The sequence below is a fragment of the Halichoeres trimaculatus genome, unplaced genomic scaffold, assembly GCF_033239565.1.
Source record: "Halichoeres trimaculatus isolate MK-OKI-2021-1 unplaced genomic scaffold, fHalTri1.1 fHalTri1_scaffold_22, whole genome shotgun sequence".
Taxonomy (NCBI): Eukaryota; Metazoa; Chordata; class Actinopteri; order Labriformes; family Labridae; genus Halichoeres; species Halichoeres trimaculatus.
In genome coordinates this window covers 9590897-9618579 of record NW_027437200.1, presented here as the reverse complement: position 1 = coordinate 9618579, position 27683 = coordinate 9590897, and the positions used below count along the sequence as shown (strand labels likewise).

Genomic DNA, 27683 nt, shown 5'->3' with positions numbered 1-27683 from the left:
CACACTTTGAATCAAGGCTCTTTAACTCCTTCAAAGTGAGCTCTCAGTTTCTTTTCCTCTCATATTTCCTTATGTTGGAGTTAAGCACCCAGGGGCCAAGGACCAACACACACACGCACACATGTCCACACACTCTCCCTCCTGGCTCTCTTCTGGTGAGCCTGCTTCCAAGAACGAGACAATCCAATAGCCAACACCCAACTGAGAACATCACAACCATCTGCTATTCTAACACCGATGATCCCAGCATCAGGGCTTCAACATGTGGCCGGCAGCGTCTATTTATTTCGCTAACTTCCAGGAAGAAATGCACGCACGCTGTGCAGAGGTGCAAAAACAATGCAATCCATAAATCTGCCAGAACCTCAAAGGCAGAACGATAGTTTGCAATAACAGGAGTCAGAGCAGTGATTTCACACGGCTCACCGTAAACATCAGTAAAACATTCACTTCACTGTTTCTCTCTGTTTCTAACATTAGTGGTTGTCTCTACTCCAAGAGGAAAGGAGAAAAGTTCAGCTCATGTATTTAGCAGTTTGGAGACGGATCCAACTTGATCTGAGACCCAAACCATTATATCTACAACAAATTATTTAATAGTGTTAAAATCCTAGACTCAGGGCTTGTCCTGGACTTTGCGTGTCATCAATCAGTTTCAGAGACACTCCCCTGTTTGTGAGGGTGTGTGATCAACACTAAATGACATAACAAGTCTTTTACCATTCTAGCTTTCACAATTTTTATCAGATTTCATGAGGCATGTCAACATCTGGGCGTGTCCACATATTTCCACAGTCGAGTATCCCCGTCTGTATTCAGATGTCATTCTGATGATGTAACGCAGCTTCATAAAAACAAAAACAGCTCAGAGTTAAAAGTCTGCGTGATCTTGTTGTGTCGTTACATCTGCTGCTTTGAGGGATTGATGGTGTCTCAGTGTCAGCTTCAAGGCGTCAAAGGAGCAGACACAACAGGACGCGCAGAGACAGGCCCAGTTGGTACCTAAATAAAACACACTTCCTCGACCACAAAGCCTGCTGTTGACGGAAGCTGCCGGAGAAAAACAGCAATTAGAGCGTCATATGCTCCCAAACCTGGCGCTGCAGTTTGAAGGGGTCAAACTAACTGCTGCAGAATATTTATTTACCAAATCAAACAATTTCGCAACAAAAACAGTGGTGAGGATGTTTGAAAAGTTGAACCACATTGTTTTTTCTGGGAGATTAGACTTGTGCTGAGGCCAGACTACACAGTTTGAGCATGATTTTATCCCGAACCAGATGATGGAGGACACTTGGTTCGCCAAAAATCAATTGTTTTAACCCATATACTGTATTAGTGAACAACAACTAAGGCCAGGTTAGGGATAACTGTCTTACAGAAAGTCTGGCAGGTCTGATTTTCTTTAATGACTTCCAACACATCAGTGATGTTGACCTGTGAAAGCACACAGCACTTTCCATGTGCAAAAGTCCCAAGGCAGAAAAACAAAAAGGTACAGGAAGAGGAGACTGATGAAGGTGGAGCTTTAAGATGAAAGTATGAGATGGAGGAAATATGGCAACTATATCCATGCCTTTTTGTCGAGGCAATACCAACAGGCGGACAAATGTTGGTGTGAAATTTCAGCATCCTGGGGAGCTACTGTTGTCAACATTTCTGGGTGTCATCTCTGCTGTTAGATGAGTAAAGCCACATGAGAAACATGAAGTGTGTCAGAGGGCCACACCAACCATTACGTCAACTTCATTCTGCTTAATATAAACTTTTTTTCCATTGTGAACAGCACTCACTAATATATTATTATATATTGGTGCTGCTACTGGTAACCATAAAAATAAGAATATTTAATAAATATGTGAAATTGTGGTGTAGGTCAAATAGGAAAACACTCCTCTAGAAGTAATAAACAGTAAAAACAAAACAAAGCGTAAATGTTTGTTTTATTTCTAGCTTGTTCGACTCCACAAATACTGAAAAAAAAACTATAAAACAACTTCAAATGAATTAAATAAATAAATTACTTAAATGTTTTTCCACTTCATTTTGCCTCTGCAGTGAGAAAAATCTAGTCTGTCTTGGGTCTGAACCAGCCCCTTGAAATTTGGATGAGGTACCAGCAGTGATAGACGATCTGTGTATGGATTTGACGTACTTCTCTTGTTGCTGGTCACATGTAGGACTTGTGTGCGAAAGTGTATCCATACATAAATAATCCATGCTTTTCAAAATAAAAGTGGCACAATTGTATTGTGTGTGTGGCTTTTTTTTCCATTTATGTTCTGATTTATGATTGACCTCACGTGGGCCAGACAAGGACGCCCACAAGGCTGGATGTAGCCCACAGGTCGTATTTTGCCCATGTCTGGTCTAATTTGGTTGTGTTCATTGTGACAGATTGGAAGATTGATCCTTTTTTCCATTATTTCCACCAAAAAACATCAAACATCACTAAGACTATTTGGTCTCTGGCTGTCAAGTCTGTAGTTTAACTCTTAGGGAGGCACCATGTGTCTCTGAATTTGTTCTGTTTCTTGAGGTATCTTTCTTGGTAATGTAGACCATAGACTGTGGAAAAAAATGGACATCCGCTTGCTTGGTTCAAAGTGAGGTCTCCACAAAAACTGCTCCCCCTGGTGGCTTGCTGCAGTATAGGTTAAAAAATCCGGTGTTCCAGCCATTCCAGATGGGCTGTGGTTTAAACTTGAAAAAATTAATACTCCTCATAGAAATGTTTCTCTTGTCTAATTGTTGTGGTGTTTTGAAGAAATCATTTGGCTGTCTTGTATCCAAGTCCTCTTTTTTTCTGAAAAGATTCGTTTTTGTTAGTTATACGAGGTTAAAAACAGGCTTTACGAAATGCTCAACGATGATTGACAGTTGCCGTTCTTGTGTATTTTTTTCGGGGATTGTAAAACGTGTCGGGGGGCAGAGTCAAGAAGTGATTAGACTCTTGAAAGAAAAAAAATAATTATTATTTTTTAGGGCTGTGACTTTAACACGTTAATTAGATTAATTAATTACACCACACGTTAACGCGTTATGAAAATCAACACAAGATTAACTCATTGGCTGCCAGCCATTTTCAGAGCATCTCGAACAATCTTTTAAGACCCAAATAATGTTTTCTATGACCATGTAAACACCAAAGTTACTTAAGAAGAGTTGACTCTCTTCTTTTATGTCTTTCTTCCTGTTTATGTTCCAAAAAATAGAAATTTCAAACTTTTTTGATTAAAATGTGATTAATTAGGTTAATTAATTACAAATCCCGTAAATAATTAGATTATTTTTTAATCAAAAACATCTTCTAACCAAAATAAACAGGATTTTGTTGTTTAAACTTGTGTATGAGAATATTCAATATTTTAGTCTTCTACAAAATCTGTTTGAATTGAAAAGTGCTGCTTCTGATGTTATATATTGATGTGATTAAAATGTGATTAATTACGATTAATTAATTACAAATGGCATAATTAATTTGATTAATTTTTTTTAATCAAGTCCTTATTTTTGTCACCAGCTCCACTCAGATTCTTCCAGAATCCTTCATCGTCTCTACTGTGCAGACTCTGGCTGCAACCAATGGTGGAGCCACGCTGTCCACTCTGTATACAGTCTATGATGTAGACAGTTGATTCTTTAAGTTTCCTTTCTGCTTCAGAGGCACTGCTTTTTGTTTTGAGTTGACAAACCTCAATATGATTGTTGGTTTATCGTTGGTGTTTCTCCTGGATGGCGTGTGATATGATCTGATATAATCACACACAGCTGGAGTGTAAAGCCGGAGGCAAAATGTCCATTGTCTCTCAGCTGCTGACCGGCTGGGACGTGTTGATACGATAACTGGAGTCAAATTCTCCCTTTAATAAAATTTGTTCACCTTGAATATGGTCTCAGGGTGTGACATCTGAAATACGCAAACCCTCTCATATTAACACACTTGCTCTGAGACACTCCCCTCAGAGATGCTTTGAACATATTCTTACCTTCACATTGAGCTTATGCCAAGATTCACTGGCATTCAACCAATTTACTACAAGCAGTAAATCAATGTGAGGCCTCATCTTATTCAGCTCATGTTCCTTCAGATAATCCAGTAAACAATGCACTTAATGTTGCTAAAAACTCTGAGGCTGTGTCCACTTCCAGCTACACTGATGGCAGCCTGTGTTAAAGAGGTTAACAGTAACTCTCATTAATCCACAGCATCTCTCAGTTTGGTGTTAATTACACACATGGCTAGCTGAGCGTTGACGGTTTCTCACTTCAGACCTGGCTCTGTTAGCTTGCTGGCTAGCGCCCAAGCGGGGTGTAATTGGCACTAATACAGAGACATGGTCAGGGTTCACAGGTTGGTCCTCTTCCAGGTTCATCTTAATAGCTGATAAATGGAGTGCACTTGGTCAGAGGTGAGGTGTGTTTATGGTTTTCAGATCATCAAGAGGAGATGTTTCACCTGATTTTATCATCTAATGATTTAAGAGCATGCTTAAAGAAAACTCTTACTTCTGTGTTTGCTGGTGAGTCACATCTTTTTCATCTTTCTGGCGTTGCAGTTTGTCCTGCACTCACCTCGCTGTTTCACTTCCACCCCTGACTTTTAGATTGCCCTTTTTCTTTCCCTCTTTCCCTTAACATCTGGTTGCTTTCCTGGAAAACTTCCCACAGAATTCTTGCAATGTTTGGATAATCAGCTAATTGATGACCCTGATTAGTTGGAAATTGAATTAGAGCAGCATTGCTCAGGATTACAGAGACGAAAAAATGTCCTGGCATTCGCTAAGCATATCTCTTACATAACTCCTCTCTATGGTATTAGTTACCCACTCCAGCCTTCCTAATTAAGCTATTCATAAAGTACGCCAAACAACCTCACTGAGTAAAGAAAACATGCCCCCCTTTCCCTTTAATCACAGCATCCAGTTACTGCAGAATAATGACTTTCAAGTATTAACATCTGAAGAACTTAAAATGAGTAATTTATGAGTGTGACTGGAGGCGGTTAATAATCACTATTTTCCCTTTCAAACATAACAAGCTTCTCATAAGAAGACAAACTGAGCCCATTTAGTAAGGAAAGACAGTCTCTAAATTAAAAAGCTAAAAAAATATCAAAACACAGAAGTCAGAACCCTGTAATCAACAGCAGTTGACTACTAAAAACATGAAAAGTTTTGTTAATGCTGCCTCAGTGTTTCTGATACCAATCAGTCAGATGCGTCTGCAGCAAAACAGAAATGTATTTTGGTTTTTTAACAATCGAACAGAGTCTGAGTTAAGTCTGAACTTAGTTAGCCAAAAGGACTCACGGTACAGTAATTAAATTCTTAAGATCACACACCTCAGCCAACAGTTAACTTCTGATCATCCATAACGCTGGCTGTAGCATCATGAAAACACTGTCATTACAAAAAATTTCCATGGTTAAATAAGATACTTTAACCTTGACTTTTTAATAACCCCTGCAGGAAAAAGTGTGTCCACTAGATAAGTTAAGATAGGATAAGATAAGTTCCACTTTATTGCAAACAGTTTCAGAGATTTCTACAACTTATTAATATGTAAAGGTTTAAAAATCTACACGTTGAGAATTTGTTGCCTTCACTGGTGAGATCGTTTGTGCAACAGAGCATCTCACAAATATTGCTTTGGATCACAGTCCGTGTATGTTTTGGTAATTGGATTTTCAGTTCAGAAAACAATATTAAAACAAAAAAATTGAGTGGTTATTTGATTTTCTTTTTAAAATTCAAAAATGAAAATTTAAAAACCAGTTAATTTTTGATTTCTGTTTCTAGAGACAAAAAATAAAATACCCGAAGACAGAAACGTAAAAAAACCCCTGATCCTTCCATTTGTGCAACAGAAAGTTGCCTTTTAAAAGTAAGAGAGGACGGTGCTGTGTAGGACAGAATAATAATTTTGGCGCTGCTGTGTAACAGCAAAGTACAAGTGTGTATGCGTGCATGCGCACAAGCATGTGGCTATGGAGAGAGGAAATCCTAACCAACTTTAACTGGCATTTTCTATGCCCGTTCATCACAATAAAAAATGATTAAGTTACGAAATACGTATTTATATAAAACACATCTCATCAGAGACAAATCCCATGATACTAAAAAAGAAACGAAAAACACGCACATTGCATTATCCGATTTCAACGTAGAGGTCGTGCTTGTTTGTCTGTTTGTTTTGTTTTGTAATCCATTTTCACGACGGGAACTGACACACAGGAGAAGAATGATGAGGAGGTATCATGAAAGGAGTGCATGCTGCAGAGACATGAATTGGATCAGTGCTAAGGACTTAGCATCAGCCTTAAAGCAAAACGTCAGGTCTGTACTGTCCCAGCCTAAGTATCTTACATAATCAAACTTGTAGGGATTATGTATAACTATGACCTTGTATAAGATTACAAACCAAAAGGTAATATTAAATGCTTTTACTTTTTATGTTTTTATAATGTAAATTTAACTTATTTATTTGACAGTGACCCCACACTATATCAAGCAGCCTACATGGGTCCAAGGGTTCATAGGGTCCCTATAGGGATCCAATTGAAAAGTTGTCTTTGTTTGGGGTCACCCAAGTTTCAGCCTACACAGCACCATCCTGACTGGCACTCTTACTTTGAAAGGCAACTTCCGGTTGTACAATATGAAAAAAACAGGTGTTTTGTTTCTGTCTACTGACATTTTATTTTCTGTTTTTGGACTTAGAAAATCAAACGGTTTTTCAATTTTTCTTTGTTTTTTGAAATCATTTTCTGAAAGGAAAATCCAATTACCAAAACATACACGGACCGATCACAACTAGTGATTTTAAATAAGAAAGTCACAAGATAAGGAAACTTAGTTAACAGGTTGAGGTGCCTGTGTACCATTAACCATATTTTCCTGCAAAGTTAGAGGTCTATTTGTCTAAAGACATGGAGAAAATGATATAACCTCTCTAAAAAGGTGTCTTTCTGAAACCTAGAGGTCCATTTCTAAAGAAGTGTTGCCATTTTTGCCAGTTTACAGCCAGTTTTGTTTGCTTGTGTTCCAAAATGCTGGAATTCACCGAATGAATGAAATCAATGCCCTGATTTAAACAACTAGACTACTTAAAAAAGCCCCACTGGCTTTCTATGCTTGTCTGTGATTTGTATTTTTATAGTAAAATGTAAAAGTTTACAAGGAAATGAAAAATAACTGAAGTTGTGAAAAGTCACTAAAACTGTGGAAAAAAAGTCTAAAGTAATAAGATTGTTACACCATCCAAAATATTTAACTGAAACTACCCAATCATGAGCTGCAGATGACTTTCCCATCATCACTGATGCATCATGGGTATGCACACCCTCTGAGTGCTCCTTTGAGCAAAGAATTCAAGATGGAGAATAACGGGGAGGGGTGGAGAGTGGGGTGTGGGACACACAGACAGGGAGTCGGCCGGTCAGTGTGTGATAGCAGGCGATAAACTCAGAGAAGCTGACAACACTTTGGCGACCCCGCTGGTCGCCGAGCAACCAGAGTGTGTTGACAACAACAGCGGCCTGACACGAGGCTCGAGCTGGGAGGGGCACTGACACACGCTCCTATTAAATTCAGTCACATGTTAAAATAAAAAACACACCACAAACATGGCCCACGCCTAACCACAAGCACACACACATAAAACACACACTTATCATAAGTATCTGATACTTACAGACAAAATCAAACTCACACACCCTCCTCTCTGAGGGTTTGTCGGAATATTTTGGGTGTGTTTCAGTCAGTCTGAGATCAATCTCTGAGGTGGTCATAAATAACTGCAGCATGTGGAATGGTGTGTTCATGTCAGAGATCTTGACTTGGTGTTACATACCTTTACAGACGAAGCACTTGATGTGGAAGTGTTTGTTCTGGACCCGCAGCGCCTCTCCCTTGCAGGGCTTCCCACAGTTCTGACAGGGGATGGGTCCTCCTCCAGACTTCTGTTTCTGCTTCTGCTGCTCCAGAGGGCTGTGGACAGCCTGCTGCTGAAACACTGCAGGAGACACACAGAGACACGGAGGAGAGGCTTTTACTCAGTGTTCCAGATTTTAGTGAATGTCGAACCAATTAGGAAAGGCAAATTAGTCTGGAACCTGTGGTGCTGGTGTCCATGTGTGTTTTTAATAAGAGAAAAAGCCTGCTGACAATTCAACAAGTCAGAAGTTAATGCTGTGTTCCATTTACATCCAAACTGGGAAGTGGAGAGTGGGAATGACGTCATCTACTTGTTAACAGCGTTCCAGTTGCCAAGTTGGAAAAACTTGCCATAACAGCAGTATTTCTGTATACAAACATCAAAAATACTACGTATATGGCTGATTTATTGTGACAAGCACCAATCAGAAGTTCTAAAATAAACAGAATATAACAGGAGCTTAATTACTGTTTACCCCTGAAATCAACATTTTTTACAGGGAACTCAGCGGTGGTGTGGATCCCCTGACTTCCCAGTAGGAAATTCCGACTTCTGGGGGCATTACAGTCAGAACTCGTAAAATTCGACTTCTGACTACAAATCAAACACACCATTAGATGTAGAGTTAGACTGCTAGCTTTATAAAACTTGATAAAACTCAGAACAGAAGTATTTGTTAAAACCCCATTAACCATATTTGTGAAGAAGTCTTTGTCTTGATTTAGCTCTTCAAGCTTCAGTTTTTCAAGAACACAAATCAGACTTTTTGGCTGAGTCATTATTTATCAATGCAATAAATAACAGTAATTCTTTACTTATTTTGCCTGTCTCTTGTTTCCATCTCACATGTGACATTGCAGTATCTTACACTGATTTTATGGGAAACAAGTGAAACAAGAATCAGAACAGTTCTAACCAAGATCATGTTGTCCTTTGAGTTGGCTTTAAATAATATCCCCCGCGGAAAATGTACACATTTTTATTGATATCAACTATTAGTTTCCATTACAGCAAAATTTGATTGAAATTATGGAGATTACCATTTCAGAAATGACATATTTAGACAAACCAACAGCCTCCTGGCAAATCACTTAAAGCTGCCCATCTGACAATCCTCTATGTCCATACATGCACAACTCTTAACCTCATCACAGAGAACCATCAAACCCCCTCTTCATCAAACTGAAAGCACTAAGATTCATGGACTTGATCAACCTCAAAAGACTTCTAATAAGGCACAAACAGGAATCAGTTACCACTAGGCATCCAAAAGTTGTTTTAAAAAAGAGAAAATAAACACAGAAACAGACAGTTTGTACTATCACCAAAACACACTGTGTATCACTTAAAGGAGTCAATTTATGGAACAAATGCAGTGAAAAAATGAAAACATGTAGATCAGTTTCAACAGATTTATATAAATCTTGGTCTAAGTTGATACAAGAGTGAGATGGAAGCCAACTTCTACTAATGAAAAATGTATTGTTTGTGTTCTTTTTGTTTGTTTTATTGTGATGCACTTTCTTTTCTTCTATTTTGGGTTTCTACAGAGTGGACTATAAATATGCAAAGACAAAGGGGTACGTCTAGAAAAGTTTCTGACTTCATCATGCACCCTTTCGGGACAAGGTATAATGATGTTATCTCTGTCATTAGAGTTGTTTCTTTGATTGTTTTGGGGTTTTTTTCTGTTTAGACACATCGTACATCTTATTTATGTCTGTTCTGTATTTGTTTTGTTATGTCTGTTTGAATTAACAAATAAATGAAATGAAATTATAATGAATAAGATATGAAGTAGATTAGCTATGTATAGTTTTCAGGATAAAGAAATGGCGAAAAAAATCATGGGTTTTTGTCTTTTAAAGATGATTAAAATGTTCAGTTCTGCTGTTGAATATGGTCTTGATGAGATTTACTTGGCTTTTGATGTATCCTCAAGTGGACACTCTAGGAACTACAACTTTCTAAACTTCCACAATAGTTTCCTTATGCTGTGAACTCAGTTTAAAGACACAGTCCTTACAGCTCTCATGTGTTATCATTTATGTTTTTTGGAGCAGTTTTTGTTTCCTCTAGGAAGAGAGGACTTCATAAATCAGAAAAAAAAAAAAAACATAACACCCACTCATGTAAACAAGAGTGTCGTCTGCACTGATCCTGGATGAATTACATTTTGTTGACATGTTCCTCAATGAATCCCTGTTGTTCCACGCAGGAGGGAGGATCACTGTGCCAAGAAAATGATGTCAACTCCAGCAACAGCAAAAAAAAAAACAAAAAAAAAACAAAACAAGAGACACAACGACACCCCTGAGGCATCTTCAATGATGCAAGAAGTGAAAGACAGAGTGACACAACAAGAGCATCTCCGTCCCAACCGCAGCATCAACACGTTCCAGCTCACACCATAACCCTGATCAGCCTCTCAGTGCAAAGTGTGATATCAGCTGAATAAAAGGCCCTTTGTGCTCTCAGGAAACATTTGTGTCGTCAGAGCGGTTTCATCAGGCCTCCATGGTTACCAGTAATTGGGCATGGAAAGCGGACTTCATCGAATGAATTGATTTAGGGAGAGAGAAGAGATAGAAAGAGGAGGAAGAGGAGGAGGAGGGGATAATAGCTGTCAGCCAAACAGAGCTGCTCTCTGGAAACTAACCAAGAACTTTCATTCTGGTGGACATTATCCGTCTTCAGTTTCACTCCATTCATTGGCTGTTAACTGGCTGTTTTATTGGCACAATGTTTTGGATTGTTTGAGTGAAAGCTATGACTTGTTACTTTACCCCATGGAAGACACATTTCATCCTTAAGGCTTCCTTTAAGATTGGTGCCACAACGTAACCATGATGATATGATTACACCAAGCCTTGCACTAAAACAGAAATACTCCCAGCAATCAACTTTCTTTACAACCTTCATTAACATTTACAAAACTTTGATAATAATTGCAGAAACCATGTGCGAGTGTGAAGAAAAGAATCAATCCAAATATAATTACATCTAAAAGTGTATCCTTGGGAACACTTTGCTTAGCAAACTATAAAATCAGCATCAGCCTATTTAAACTACACCCATGGTGGATGCTTGACATGAGAGTAAAACCAGCCACCAATCTGTCCAGACCCACAGGAGCAACACATTCTTCAGTTTTTACAAGCACCTCTCTCCCGCCAAGGAGAACAAAGTCATTTTATAGCTTTGTAGAGAGTGTGTCAGAGAGTCCAAAACAAACAAAACCTTCAGAAGAAGACAGCCTTACTTTAACTTTTTGAAGTTGAACAGACAAACCAGGATATGGTTCAAGAAGAACGGGTGCAAATGGGGGTAAGGAACAGTCCTGAGGTCAGCAAATGCAATAAAAATATACAGAAATAAGATTCTTTATGATGCTGCAATCCAAAAAGATAGTTTCATACCAGACATTTGCTACAAAATTAATCTAAACCCTCATGTGAAAATTCATTTTAAACAATGTTGTCCAGGTTTTATTGTTGGGTTTTATTGAAGCTACTTGTGTTGAGCGTCCATGTGGGCATGCGAACCAATAAAGACAAGAATTTAGGAGGGGAAAGTCTCCAGTTCTCGTAAAAACCGGTCTGAGACGGAGCTGATTGCTCCCATGTGGAAAAGACAACAGTCCTGACGTGGAGAAAGGTTTGAGAGGAGTGAACGGCAGGGATCGGTAGTCAGAGGGGAGTTGGGGTGGGGCAGCCTCCTGATCTGACCCAGCGTGCATTGCTGCACCCTTGCACCTGTTGGGGGAGATCCATGTCCTTACTTCCTCTTCAAAGAGCTAATAGAGGTGGAGGGTGTGGGGAGCAGGAGACGATCTTTGGGGTCAGATGTAAATCCAGCGCGTTGTTCCAGACTTTCAGGCTGCCAGTCGTAGTGGTCTGTGATAAGGATCCAATAATCTGTCAGAGGAGGAGCAGGGAGACGTCTGCTGTTTATAGTTAGTGCTGCTGGCTGACAAAATGAATGATGCGCAGCCTGCTGGATCCATGTTAAACCGCTGCTCCTTCACATCCTCACAGGGTTCATGGCGGGGAAATGATCTGTGCTTTTGTTTTTCAACAAAATCAAGGTTATGATCTTCATCAGGCTGTTCATGTTGACCTTTAGTTTAGGGGGAAGACCCCAGGAGGAGAGGGTGTAAACACTCTCACTGCAGCGTTTACAGCTAGTCCATCTTCCCTCAAAAATTACAGTTTTATCAGTTATCAGTTTATCTGTTGCATCACTTCAAAAGATTTCTGCTTCCGTCTGCACATTCAATGAATTTCTGCAACGGAACAAATTCATCTCAAAATTTGCCCATAAATCACCTGTATCTGGTTGGTCATAAGTAATCTTATCATATTGAAGCTGTCAGATTGGATCAAATTTTAATATCCCACTGTCTGGTTGGAAAGAGAAAACATGGTTTGAAATTCATTTTAGTTGGGGCTGTGGCTACGGTTAATGCCATGAAGCTGTAAAGCTCAATTACCTCGCAGATACCACGTTAGGGTGTCGTGGTTTTGCAGTATGTTCGTCTATAACTGGAGATAAAGTTGTCTGTATGCTGTCTAGTTAAACTGACATTTAACTACTCCACTAAAGACATGAGGAGCCAGCACAGGTATGAGGGCGTTAGCCTTCAAAGAGGAGCTGCTAACGATAGCTACGTAGACAATGTTTACCTTCAGACTTAGTGTGCTCAATTTGGACTGTTTTATATTTTTTCAACCCTGTTGGTCATTAAGTTTTAATTTCTGTTCATAACAGGTGAAACTTATTCGCTTTAAAACATCCATCGTAAGAGTCTATCAGTTTGTGTGGATTGTGGTGCCCCCTGTAGACTTGGTTTACAGTGTGAAGTGTCAATCTAACAACTGTTAATCCAGAGTTGCTAGTCCCTGGAAGTCTGTATAAGGATCAGTGTGAAAGAAATGAAGTTTGTTAATTAAAACTGCTCGGAAAACTGAGCTGGATTAAGTGACCCTGGACAGCAAACAGGTGGATTTAGAGATCACATCAGCACAACATAACAGTACTCAATTTCTTACCGTGTTTGCTGTAGCATAGTCCATCAATGGCAATGGCACCAATGATATTTTGTTTTAGATCAGTGAAGTCACATTTCTTTATTGGAAACATGATATCTTTAATTTAACAACGTAGTTTTGCTGAGTCTGTGGCCGTTTACAAGACAACAGTTTAGGGTGAAACACAACTTTTTTTGTGTGTTTCAGCCTCGCGTTTACATGGAAACGTTTTTTTAGCCGACCTAAAACGCAAACCTTTGACAACGGCCTCCAGAGTGGGATCTTTCTGAAACGCTGCTGACACCGTTGCTGTAAGCCGGTGTTTTTAGTGGAAACGCTGAAGTCACACTGCTTTGCGCAAGCGCTTATGACAGAACAACAGTACAGTCATTACAATTGTTACACTGTGTGCTGCTCAATCTGCCGTATCTGCTCACCGTCTTTCAACAAAATGTGCATCTGTTGCTCCACTTTTGCACTTCGTCTTCGCCGATACACCAGATGACCGGCTCAACTCTACTTCGATGGAGATCTCCCAAAAGCGGCTTCTGGACAAGACGGTTATAGCGCCAACTATAGGCCTGGCATGCTCGCTACAGCATTTTCAGTCCTTCAGCGTTTCTGTGTGAACGCAGATTTTTTTCACTGCGTTTTTGTGTTTTCAGATGAAACATTGTCATGTAAACATGGCCTTATTTTGTTTCAATAGTCCATTAAACACACTGAGCTTTTTCTTAAGGAGTAGCCATTTTTTTGGAGTTTGTGAGTCTGTTGAAGAATACCTCTTTTATCAACAGTATACCTGAAATACACACGTGCAATGTGATTTAAAAACTGTGATAACTATTAAGTACTTAGAACAAATCTGATTAAGATGAATCGTCAATTACCACTGTAGTATATATATTTTAAATTTTAAAGAGATGTTATGGATGCCCTGTACAAAAAAACCCCAAATGAATTAAAAGGTTATGTTTTATCACGTGCCACTAAAATTAGAAATTCTTCCTTGTGGGTTAGCCTGTTGCAGTTCTCAAACCCTGTGGTTGTGTTTTTCTTTGTACGGCAGAAATGACCCCGGCATTGCTTTCTGAATGGGACCTATCTATGGGCAAGTGTCCTTCCTCAATTTGTCTCTCCCATCCTGTGATTCTTTTCTGAAAGATAACAACAACAACAGCCTCAGCCTTGACTCAGAGCACTTAGCATGAATAAATAATCACAGACTGCAGACCCTTCTAACCATGATAGCTCTTGTTTCCCAGTTTCTGCACTTCATGATGTTACCGAGGGGAAGTCATACCAGTTCTTTTCAGCATAATTTTATATGATTTTTATTGTACTGAATTAAAGTAAGAGAATAGCTTTTAAGATTCAACCTTATTTAAAATGCTGTTTTACACTCACAACAGCATATTTTCATTCACTGCAAGCAGCACTGTTGGTCAGAATGTTGAGGGCTCAGACGTCAAGCACTGGCATTTCTGTGCTTGTAAAGAAAAAAAGGGCCAAAAAAAGGCAAATACTACAAAAAGAAAGCTTTTTAAAAGTCTGAGAAGAGGAAGTAGTGAGTGGAAATAATGCAGTTGGACATGAGTGACATAAGGCTTTCTGAGTTTCCTCTCTGACTGAGGACAGAGAGTAACTGTGTGCTACCCAGCAGCACGTAGAGTCAGCTCCCTTCCCAGGCACTGCCGTGTCTCCTTCAGCCCCAGTTGTCCATATCATCAATCAGCCTTCCTGGAGTCTGTTCTCTGGCTGACAGCCACGACTGAGGCCGTTGTCCCAAAGGTCGCAGCCGAGCAGGCAGATATCTGAGCAATGCAACGCTACATGTCTGTGGTACGTTAAGTCACACCACTGGAAGCCTCTGGGAACACACGCTGACCGTTACAGCTTACCACCTGCACACGTGGACCAGACAAGTGCCCAAACAAGGGCATTTTGCTACGCCCCAAAGGTACAGGGCATCTCCAAGCGGAGACTCATAAATGACCTGTTGTCAAAATGAATTGGTGTGCAAACAGTGCTGTTGTTCAAAGACATTCAAACTCAATAAAACTTGTGTTTTAACTGAGAAATCCTCCCCGAGGCTCAATAGCAGAAACAATGTCTCCAGGTCTTCTTGAAAACAGAAGCTAATGCTTCAACATGAGAAAGCTTTTAAGGTTCATGTAATAACATAGCCCTGGGCCACTACTTGGGAACACACACGCAGTTCTGTCTCAAATGCCTTTACAAGAAGCCATGCTCCTGCACCTCCTAAAAATAGAGTGTTCCCTAAACTCGCTGGGATCCCGTGGTGCTCTGCAACATTCCTGCTGTGAACCATCTGCAGAGGCGGCAGGGGCGGGCAGGGATCAGAATGCTCACATTACCGCAGCAGGAGTGTTTGTTGGTGGACGAGCTGTTGACCTTGGGGACTTTCGCTTTTTCACAAAGAAATACAGAAACACAAACCGAAAAAAAATGCTGACAACATGTTGTTGTCAAAAACTTTTTTACCTCAATTCATGTGTTGATACAGAAAATATGAGCTGATATGCACAATCTGACTTTTAATCATCAAGGTTTGAGTAATAAATTTGTCATAGATTAGCTCACATGTAAAGCATTAGCGTTAATTGCCATCTGTTGAACACTGACCCCAAAGTCTAGACTCAGGGGTTCCCAAACTTTCAGCCTGAGACCCCCAAAATAGTGCAGGAGCCCCTCACTGTGGGATTACACTAATGGACCAATCTAAAAACGGACAAAAAATAGACACAGGATACTTAATTTAGCTGAGGAGCGGGACATTGGACACATTGCTGTGTTTCCAGATTAACTCTGCCTCCACTGATACAGTCCTGATCCTGGATCAGTCACCTCTTCAACCAAGAAGTGTGGAAAACAGATCAAAAGTTTTATGTTTGCATGCTTTAATATTGAATTTAGCCTCTATTTGTGTTTATATTTTGACAAAACTAGATGAAATGTGCCATTTTAATAATTAGTTTCTTTGTTTTCTGAAGTCATTTCCAGACCCACAGAGGATCCTGGCCCACACTTTGGAAATCCCTGGTGTCATTGACTGAAGACAGTCAATGACAGCTTTCAGTTCTTGTTTCACTGCAACATAACATCAATGTCAAAAACTTACTGTATGTTTCTCAAAAAAGCTAATTTTTCAGTTATACACTTTGCTAGCTTAGGGCGCTCTTTGTTGCTTGCTGTTTGTCTTTACCTGGTTGCAAAGAGGCCAGTGAAGTAGACTTAAATGGGTTTAATTTGGTCCCTAACTATTCATACCAGATAAAGACTCTAGCTACAAACTGGTTTTCCATTTATCTGATGGATATAGAGTGAATAGGTCCCAAGTAAGCTACATTCAATCAAAACTGACTCTGTTTTGGGCCCATTAAAGGCTCCTAAATTCCAGCAGGACTGGCCAATGAGGGGCCTCCATTGACAGTGGGGACAAAATTAGATGTCGTCCTATTTGTTATTGTTTATTTTATTTCCTTTATGGCTGTGCCATCTGGGCAGTAAAGTGAAACAAACTTGAGTTTGTCTTTTAAAATAATTGGCTAATGCTAATGTCTGTATTGAATATTACAGATATAAAGTTATCTAAGATCCCTCCACAGAGAACGGACGCTCATTTTCTCTGACAAAGTGAATCAATTGCGGATTTCAGCTCAGAAAAACGCATCACAGAGATGAAAATGCAACCTATCAAAGACCCGTTAAACTAAACTCAAGCCTGAGACTTCTCTTTTATTGGCTGTATCCACATCCTCTTACCGTGTTGCAGCCTGGATAATACAATTAATAACACATGAAAGGTGTTTAAGAGCTTTCTCACACCTGGCTTTACCTTTATGCAGCCATTACTTCACTGCCTAAGAGTTTCCTGTCTGCCATCCCAACAGAAAACTCCCTCCATTATCTCACCCACTCTGCATGCCAAGAAAAAGACACGAACAGAGACTTTAAGCCAAGTTTACTGTAGTCAGGACTGTGTTACAGAGTGCAGAGAACTCAACATGAAGTACTGAACTTATTCAGGTTCTGAGGGGTGACTTTCCCTGCACCTCTTAAAGGGATAGTTCAGTTTTTTTGAAGTGGGGTTGTATGAGCTCTATGTGACCACTAAAGACATTAGATACAGTAGAAAGTTGTCTCCTCTCCCTCAGTAAGACACAGACTGTAATCAATGGTGACAAGGAAACAGGCACTGACAGGGAGAGACCGTACTAGATTCAAAGGCTATTTTCTCTGCCAACAAGAACTAAAATCAAATTCCTTTCAGTCTCCATCTGTAGCAGCTCCTCTTCTGTGTACTCCGGTTCATACAGGTATCCTTTTGGTTCCAAAGTAAATGAAACTTCATCGTCGCTGTCATAGTCACTCATTTTGAATTTCCTACGCTGCCTCACAATCCTCAGAGTACAAACAAAAGAATTACAATACTTGATTAAACTTACACGAGGCTACAACCGGCGCCCGAAGCATAGCTTGTTTACATTCCCTACAGCTGAAAGGAGGAGGGGGGACGGAGCACACTAGCGCTGCGCGGAAGGATACATGACCAGTTAGTTAGGTCCGGATAAATGTTTATATTTCCGAAGACTTAATGCACTTAAAAAATATTTTATGTAGCATACTCTTAAACTGTGGTATTACTTTTTGATTTTAGTTCTTGTAGGCAGAGAAAATAGCCTTAGAATCTGGTACGGTATTTCCCTGTTAGCGCCTATTTCCTCGTCACCATCGATTACAGTCTGTGTCTTACTGAGGGAGAGGAGACAACTTTCTACTGTATCTAATGTCCTTAGTGGTCACATAGAGCTCATACAACCCCACTTCAAAAAAACTGAACTATCCCTTTAAGGCTCTGATGTCCACCTGTGCAGTCATGCCCTCAGCAGCATTTAACCATTGACCCATGGGTCAAATACTACAGAAAGCTGACCTTTGACCTCTTCTGCATATGACACCCATGCACCCTTGTTGGCCCAGTCCTTTTAAAGATGAAGGGATGTCGTTTAAACAGATATATGAGGAAATGAATAAAGATAAGTCAGTGCGAGAAATTCTGAGGTTAGTAAGTGCTACTGTTGAAAACATGTCAAGACCAGCAGTGATTTGCACGAGTTGTAATCTTCTATAGTAGCAACTAGTGTGCACTGGGTGAATAAAGTCTTTGTGAAGAAACATATGAGTCCCTCTACTCCTGTCATGGATTCCTAAGTGAATAGTTCCTCCACGTGGACGCTGAACACTGCCGACAGACATGATCCCATGTGTTGCCGCAGCTGGCTCCAATGTAGCTTTTCTACTTGCCTCAAGTTAAAACACTTTAAAATCCCACATCATCAAATGAAAACTCAGGATGGGGCCTGGAATAATCCCTGGAAAGGTGAAGACTGTAATGGTCAAACATCCAAAGAAAAAAACAGAGGGAGTTGCTGCACAGCTTTGATCAATAGTCTGTCTATGCAAAAGTGCTGTCTAATGGTCTGAATCATGTGACTGTGGTGGAGACAGTGATGCAGCAGAAAATCACTGAGCAGCTCAGCTTGTGTGTGTGTGTGTGTGTGTGCCTGTGTGTATTAATAAAAGTGTGAAGGATGACACTTTAATAATGGCCTAAGAGTGTAGAGTCTGATTGTGGGGACGTGAAAGAGCACACAGACAGTGAAGGATCGGAGCGCTGTGGGCGCTGTGGGTGCTGTGAGTGCTGTAGGCCATTCATTTTAACCCAGAGAGAAACAGCATGACTCATGAATAGAGCCTCTGTGGAAATCATTGTGTCAGCTGTTTGAGCAGAGCTGGTGCAGAAACACTGGCACAGGCCGAGCAGGTTTATCACCTCGAGGACAGAGGGCACTACAGCAGAAACACACTGACCATTTTTAACTTCATCTGTGCCCTGAAGAGCGCAAAGACACTTCATACAGCCACTAAGTGAGGACACAGTGACCCTGATTACTCAGACTGCTGGATGATTCAACCACTACAGGAGAAACAGTGCAGAGGTTTATGTAATATAGATGCATTAAGTGCAATTAAAAATAGTATTGTTTGAAAACAGAGCTTTTGAGGAAGGCCATATTTTTATATCCTTAAATGCATCCTATTGTTTTGTATTGTAGCATATTGTTCCAATGTATCATGTTATGTTGTGCTTTTTTGTATTACTTTGTGTCCAAAAATATCATGTCGTATCACGTAGGCCTATTGTTTCGCATGACATCATGTATTCAACTGTAATGTATTTCATCCTACCATATCTTCTCATGTCATGTTTTGCTGTCATGTGCTATCATCGTATCTCATATAATATCAGACTGAATCTTACCTTTAAAATCTACAGAGGGATTATCAGTCTATGTCATCATAAAGATGCGACTGCAGAAGCAGCACTCAGCTCCGTTCATTGATACGAGTTAGCGTTTTTTAAACACTAAATTCAACCTGTTATCAGCCTAAAAATGCACGGTGTTTAGTGGTTAGTTTTCAGAAACGATACTATACAGGAGGGGCAACGTCTATCAAATTTTGACCGTCACAGAGCATCTGGTGTTCTTAGTTAATAGCGACCATGCTAATTGGTCACTCTCAGCCGACAGTATCAGTGAATAACGAGAGTCACCAGTTAACAGGGTCACACTTTACACTGAAACACCAGCGACGTCTGCGGGTAAATCATTAAGCGTGCTGTCTGATTTGGTGCAGTTCTCTGGACGTAGTTTTCTGGTTCTTTTATAACGAACTGGGTCTCAGACTCAGCTGTCTGTGTGCCTTTTTTGGAGGGTTTCTAATTTATTCACACATGTTTACATCCTGGTCAGTCACATTCAGGTAAGTGTCCATGGATAATGCAGTCATGAGCATCGAGTGACAGCTGTGCCAGATTTCTCCGCTAAAAACGTCTGTCCACCTATCTGTCCACTCGCTGATCTCTTCTATCCACTCACTGCTATTTCACAAACCTGGGAGCCGTAAAAGTGATGATTTTAAGTTAAAAAATGCATTTTTTGAAGGTTAACTCTTCCACGTCAGTTGACAAACTGTTATACTCCGCAGTGCTCCTGCACCCAAGTGGTGATCGCATCCGCCGTTGTTGTTTAACAAATAATCCCTATATATCGAGACAATATTTACATCTATCTGGTTAAGTGGAGCATTATAAAGTGATAAACAAGAGACTTTACTCAGGAGCTGGTGGAGACCAAAAACCAAGCTAGCAAAAAAGGAAAATATTGGATTATTGGTTATTCACCGAGTAGATGTCCTAAGAGTCAACTAAAAGTTAGATTCACTTTTTTTCCAAGGGTTGTTTCATCTATTGATGCTACAAGAAAATAAATATCACAGAACATCCTGAGTCTTCAATCACATTAATAAAAATTATAGATTACTGTAAATCAATATTATTATACAGATAATTTACAATATTTTTAATGTATCAGACAACTCAAGTTTAGCAAATGTATCCAAAGAAACTCAAAGCTCAAGAGTTAAAAGCCAGACCAAGGATCTGAATTTGGTACACAATAATAAAATGCAGCTTCAACACGTTTTATTCTCACTTTCTTACTGTTAAAGGATAAGGTTGCATTATGTCATGTTTTACCTATTGTAAACAAACCCTGTGAAGGTCCCTAACAAACAATAAGAGCACCCTAACATGTATCATGTCACAAGCCTATTTATAGCTCTATTGTTGTTAAGAATCATTAAAAACACATTAGTCAGCTCAAAGGCTATATAATGAACGTGCACCTTTAAGAGAGCCTTGCATAAATCCCTGATCTCAGAAATATTTGCTGAAACCTGCAATGTGAAGAGATTTTAAAAATTTGTGTTTTCTTTCCAAATAAGAAAGTTCACAGTTATGTCTTTAAGATTTATGTCTCTGAAGGAACCAGCTGACTTTGGGTGGAGTGCGGTGAGCAGCATAGAAAGTCAGAAAGCGTTACGTGAAGGACTAACACAGCGTTGGTTTTGGTCTTAGAGTGGGATTTGTGTTAGTGACAAATACAAAGAGGGTCAGGGTTCATCTTAGGATACTTTAAAGGATATATGCAATATGTTTCATAGCTGTGGGATTCATTCAGGTAATTTTAATGACTGAATAATTCTAATATGCTATGTGTTTTTGGAATGTGAATGGGGCTATGGAGGTAAAATGACACACAGATGGTTTGTTTACTGGCAAGTCCAGAATAGTGACGGGCGTCGCTGTGACTGCTGACAACACGCCAGCCATTACATCACACAGTCAGGATACACCGTCCTTGGCTGAGACTCAGGCACGGAAGAAAGTGATGTGTGTTTGTGTGCGTGTGTGTGTGTGTGAGACTATGCATGTGTTTATTATCTCAATGTGTGGACTACTTTTAATACACTTTCACTGTTTGATATTCCTGAGGTTTATTACAACAGAGCTACATGTTGAAGTATCACAAACAAACAGCCAGCTCTCACGCATGAACAGTAAATCTATCCCAGCCCTCAATGTACACTATGTGTGTGTTAGCACGTGGCCCCTGTGTGTGTGTCTGTGTGTGGGTGTGTTGCTTGACTGCCCCCCCCCCACCAGACTTCATTGGGTCGTCACATTGTGGTAGCAGCGAACACGCCTCCCTGCTGCTCTGCACAAAAACACAGCTACGGCCTTTCAGACACACGGCCGTTAACTTCACACTGGATCGGCTTTAATGAGGCTGTACCGGACCAGACAGAGGAGAGGAGAGGAAATACTTGTGGTGTGTTTATGAGGACAAACAGTGAGGCAACTTTTTACAAGCAGCTATGCCGGGCTCATGAGTGGAAACATAGCGACATGTAGCCAAGTGGCGAGGCCTGGTTTCTTGGTTACCAATTGGGTTTGCTTCCTGAAGTCAACAGATTAAATCATCAGTTGACCTCTATCAGTGTTCACAAGACATTTGGAAAGTCAATTAATCTGAAAAAAGGATGAAATTGAGGAAAAAAAAACCTTGATGCGGCAATTCCAAGCTGAAATCAGTGTTTTCTCTGCATTTTGGCAAGAGCTCATTCACTCTGTGTGCTGAGCTGTCACTCATTTCTTGTTTTTGAAAACACAGGTTCTAGCAAATGATCTCTTTACAAAAAATACCGAAGTTTTAGATAGGCAAACATTTTACACACATCATATGTACAGGACGTTTTCTGGTTTATTCCTCAAAATCTTTAGACTTTGGTCAAGAGATTTGGTAAAAAATAATCTTAAGGCTCATTGCTGGCATCGTCTAAGTTAAACATCAAACAGCTAACTGGGAAAACATTGTTTTGCAGCCCTTATAATATTCTTACTGGCAGTAGTACTCTTTTCCTGTTATCTCATCTGTTTTCTCCCCTCAACATCAAACTGGACGTGTATTTAATGCAGAGATGACTCTACTAAAAGCTCTCTGAAGTTACAAAACATTTTCCTTTGATGCTGTTTGATGAGACTTTGGGGGGCTGTGTGCTGAGCTAGCACTCATGGGATTATTGTGTCAAATGTCAGAGTTGAATCACTTATGGCTCAGTTTGTTGTTCTCTTAGCAGTAAGCCCAAATCATAAACAAAAACTAACTCCTTCCCACAGTTTTGAAGAGAAAGTGTAGAATATTTGCTGCTTCTGATTTCCTTATCTTGTAGTTTTTGTCAGTGAATGAAGTCTTTTTTTTTTCTTTTTCGCTGTTTGCTGGACAAAAAAAAACAACAAATTTGAGATTGTTACTTTGAGCTCTTGAAAACTGTTTTGAAGAATGCTGATAGTGTTTTTAGCTCAAAGGACTGCACAGATGTTGCCTCACAGCACCAAGAAGGTTGCTGGTTCAGGTCCCTTTCTATGTAGAAATTGCGTGTTCTCCTTGTGCATGTGTGTGTTCTCTCAAACACATCCTCATCAGTCTGACTGGTCCCTCTAATCTGCCTGTTAGGTGTGAGTGTTTGTGAATGGTTGTTTATCTCTACATGTTAGTCCTGTGACAGGCTGGAGACCCACACCTTGCACTCAGTGACGGCTGGGACAGGCTCCAACCTCCGCTACCCTGAAAGGTGGTGAAGATAACAGATGGATGGATTTGAACTCGAGCCTAGATCTGTTCATGAAGTGGTGAAAAATAATTTGAACATATTTTTGGAAGCTGAAATCTTTCTGGTCATACAACCCTTATCCCATAGCCTGGGTAGGACTTGTCTTGAAATTAATCTTAATCTACATATTTATAAAGGAATAAAAAAAACAAAACATAAATCTTATCAACTTAAAATAGTGCGTTCCCTTAATGGGACTGAGAGCTGAGCTGTTTAGGTTTAAAACTCTAAAAAAAAAAAAAAAAAAAGATTTTTTTTTCATTTAATAAAACTTTCTTAAAAAAATAGAGATACTTTTTGAAAGAGCTTAAACTTATAGATCCTGTTGATAAATCACTTGAAACAAAATACCAGATGGTAGAAAAATCAAGAAATTGTTTTGAAATCAGTATTTCTTTTTTAATTTGGTACAAGAATTTGAATTATTGACAGTAAAATTTATCTCAATTATTATTGTACATTTTTTATTTAGAAGTCCTGATTAAGTATTGTTTAAAGTATAACAGCAACACTGTCTTCTACGTTATTCAACCTCTGTCAGAGCCTGAAATTGTCCGACACTGGTGAAAAGCAAGGCCACATTATACAGCCAAGCTATAAATACATTATGGAATAACATGGAATATCTCTCTCAGAGTAAAAAACATGAAGTTAATTCCCTGTAGGAACATAAAAGGAACATTTGTGCAAACACATGATCCCCAAACAAAAAGTAAACACACGCTAAAAGATGCTTAAGCCTCAAAAGGTCACCACAACCCTATTACGCAACACCAAACACACTCTGTAAATCACTGTAATAATATCATCGGGATTTCTCCTCAGCAACTGCTCCTCACCCCTCTGAAAGCCGCCCAAATGGGCCGAGCTCCCAGTGTGAGAGGGAGGCAGGCAGAGGACCAAGACAACACGGCTGCTGCCAGGGATGAGGCAGGCAGGCAGGACATCAACCTGCAGCCTTCAGCCTACCTCCACACGCGCCTGTTGTTGTCATTCACTTTCACACACACTGTATTCAAACAGAAAGTGCTCTATGCTTCTGCTCGGTTACATAATAGGAGGCCTGTAGGTAAACTACAACCTAGAAAAACATGCTGCAAACACAAACACACTCCCTCTGTGTGAGCTCTGAATGATCCTCTCTCAGTTTATCACCTTTCACTCTGTTAAGAAAGAAACTGTAACTTCTAATGGTTAAAGCAAGAAAAACACTCGCTCCAGCCTCTTTCTCACAGGCAGGTGAACACACACACACACATATCAATGTAAGGATTATTAAAGTTCCTTTTTTACCTTTCTCCTCTGGCATGATCACTCAGCTGATTTCCAAAGTGTGATAAATATTTATGTCCTTCAATAAAAGAGACAAAGAAACGTCCAGAAAGTCTTTTCAGAGTCTTCTGATGGTGTCGCAACACATCCTCAGCACACTCTGGTGTAATGGTAGCTGTGAGCACGGAGTGAGTGCTCTGTCCCACACTATCTGTGGAATGAGCTGCAGGTCAGATGACTCCCTATGCCTTTCTCTCCCTCTCTTCCTCTCTGAGTTATTGCAGCTATCTGTTATAAATAGAAGCATGTGCAGCTCTCAGAGAATGACACCTCCTCCTGCTGATCGCGGGGCGTGTCCCGGTGCTCAACAAACACTCAACCTTGACAGCTCAGAGATAAACAAACTGAGTTTCATTCAGCGTGTTCAAAAACTGTCTCTCTTTATGTAAACACTAGAGGGAGTACTAGTTTAGTCGGTGCACAAAATTATAACAAATATCCACTCATTTCAAACTAAAACCATAAACAAATTAATATGAGTAAAAGCTATTGTGGGACCAAAAATAATGGTGTGAAATATGTATATGGACATGGACGCCTCGTACTGTCATGTTTGTTTTTGTGATTTGAACTAAATCTTGTTCAGCTGTTGAGAGATGAATATTCAGGCACTTGCGTAATATTCTAGTTAATTTTGGTGGTTAAAATGAGCAAAGCTCACACAGGCATTTTTGGGGCAGCTTGGGTACAAGTGTGTTATTAAGTAGACCAGGGTTAAAGGCAGTATGCAGCCATGTTGAATCCCTGTGCTTGTGGTTCTATGTTTACAGGTGAGCAAAAGTAGTGAAACAGTGAGTAAATGTAGTGATACGAATGAGAAATGTGTGTGAGAGAAACCAGACTGCTGTTCATGTGAATAAGTCACTTTACGCCGAAGTTTCATGGGTCAATTGGTTGTCTTTCAAGTGCCACACCTGTCGTGTTTACTTGCTAAAAGATGCTAAGCCTTACCATCTGAAGTTTACTTTAATATTTACTGTGTGAGTGTGCTGAATGTTGTTGTGTGTGAATGTGAATAACCGTGGGAACTGATGCTTAAACCGTGTGTGTAAGAGCGCAGATGTCATGCACGTGTGTTATTTAGTAGACAAGGGTGAAAGGCAGTATGCAACCACGTTGAATCCCTGTGCTGTGTAATTCTAAAAACCCATGCATGCCTGGAACATCATTCAATAGTCCAAGTGTGCAACATTATAGCAGTTTTTCTTTTTTTTATTTTTGTATTTTTTTTCGGGGGGCAAAAATGTCTAAGATGAGCGAAAGAGGGAGTCTAATTCAAAAGGTGAATTTCTACAAAGAAAAAAAAGAGCTAATAAAATAACTTTACTCAAAACGTGAAAAATGATTTTGGCCGACCACAATGAGTGATGGCTTGTTTGTACTGTGACTTTTTTTTTTCTGTAGTGTAACAAATTAAAGTTGTCGTGAATGAATCTTGTGATTGTTGCAGGTTTTATGAAACTTAAAGGTTCTTCTTCTACAGTCAGAGAAATAAACTTCAGCGGTGTAAAAGAACTAAGTATAAGTGCTATGTTACAGTACTTACGTAGGTTTTCAAAGGATGTATACTTCAATTAAGTTTCTATATTTATTGCAACTTTCACTTTTACTTTGCTACATTAACAAGAAAAAAATGATACTTTTACTCCACAACATTAATAGTGTCATTTACTGATTAGATTCATCTTGTCTTCTTAGAAACTTAAGTGTTTTAGTGTTCTGTTTTAAAGACAAAAAGGTATGGTTACCTTGACATGTTTCGATGTAACTCTGCCGTCTTCTTCAGAAGCTGTCAAAATGTAATTTTATTCATCCTGACAGCTGTGGCGTGTCTTTTTTTTTCAGAAGGAGTGCGAAAAACAAACAGCGACACGTCTCACCCGGGCAGACAAGGAAAAGGCAAATCAGGAAAACCTAAAATCAGCAATATCAGACCACTGCAAACGTGAAAACCACATAATGGAGTGGGACAAATCAACAATAATCGGGGCAGAAGGCAACTAATACAAAAGATGGATAAAAGAGTCAATAGAGATCAGGAAACGGGGCAAGGACACCATCAACAGGGATGAAGGAGCCTTCCAGCTCTCACACACCTGGGACACATTTCTCCAGAGGCCGTCAGGCAACGGGGGGCGTAGCTGGCGGGACAAACCACGTGATCAATCTGTCAGCTACTACCGGAAACAGATGATAAAAAGACACGCCACAGCTGTCAACGGCAGAGTACGTTGAAACATGTCAAGGTAACCATACCTTTTTGTCTTTAAAAAAGAACACTAAAATACTTAAATTAATAGTGTCACCTTCATTACTTGGCACATAATAAAATGTGAGTATAAGTGTCTCATCATGTCTGGATTATTGGGACTGTGCAAATAACCAGTGCTCTCATATCAAGCTGAGACTCATCATTCAGCAAGACTGCACCACCGCACCTCCAGCCTGAGAATATTCCTCAGCGTCTGTACCGCCACAACACCACCTGCCAGTTTTCCTTCAGAAGACAACAGACATCTGTTGCCATAGCTAACATTCTCACTTTTGTTTGGATGAAAGGTTCATCCCACAGGATGAAGTGCCTCCTGTGTTTGCCAAAAAACAACAAAACATTGGCGTTCCAAAACTCACCATCCAACCTAAAAAATGGGACTGAGGAGAGAAGGAAGGACAGAGGGAGCAGGAGGTGAAGGAAGTTGAGGGAGGAGAATTAATCTTAGAGCTTGTGAGCTTTTTTTTTTCTTTGTACTTATACATTTGATACTTAAGTACGTTTAACTTGAGCTACTTTAAGACTTTTACTCAAGTAATTTTTTAGTGGATGACTTTCACTTTTAATGGAGTAGATTTCAAGTGAGATATCTTTTAACTTTACTCAACTATGGCTTTCAAGTACTTCATACACCGCTGATAAACTTGAACTTTTAAACATTTCTCTAACATGCATAATAAATATCATTTGAATAGTTACAGGGGAGGTTTCCTTTTTCTTTGCTGTTTATCTAAAATGTATTTTGTCATCTTATGTAAAACATTTGCAAAGGTCTTGTGCGCTCTAAGCAACACTGATGTGGTGAATTAAAGAATTGTTTGGGTCATTTGGAGTTCACAAAGTGCGAGCCATCTTTCTGTTTCAGTTTCTTTCTGTTTCTTTTCTAAGACTGCTCTATTCGAGACAGCGCCTGCCATCTTTGGTTTCAATGTGCATGTTTTTTGACAAATTTCACCAAACAGGCACAATTCTGAATCCTTCTACCCCACAGGGGAAGCACTGTTCTTTTT

At 39.8% G+C, this 27683-nt stretch overlaps 1 protein-coding gene across 1 annotated transcript in view; it reads right to left on the bottom strand.

The window, feature by feature from the left end:
- ablim2 (actin binding LIM protein family, member 2) overlaps positions 1-24634 on the bottom strand; it is an 80398-nt gene extending 55764 nt beyond the window's left edge. Inside the window, exons 1-2 of the mRNA XM_074661788.1 lie at positions 24363-24634; positions 7855-8016 (exon numbers count right to left, since the gene is read on the bottom strand). Coding sequence (XP_074517889.1) covers positions 7855-8016; positions 24363-24378 — 178 coding nt within the window. The 5' untranslated portion in view covers positions 24379-24634. The remainder of the gene's footprint in view (positions 1-7854; positions 8017-24362) is intronic.
- Between the last annotated feature and the right edge of the window lie 3049 nt (positions 24635-27683).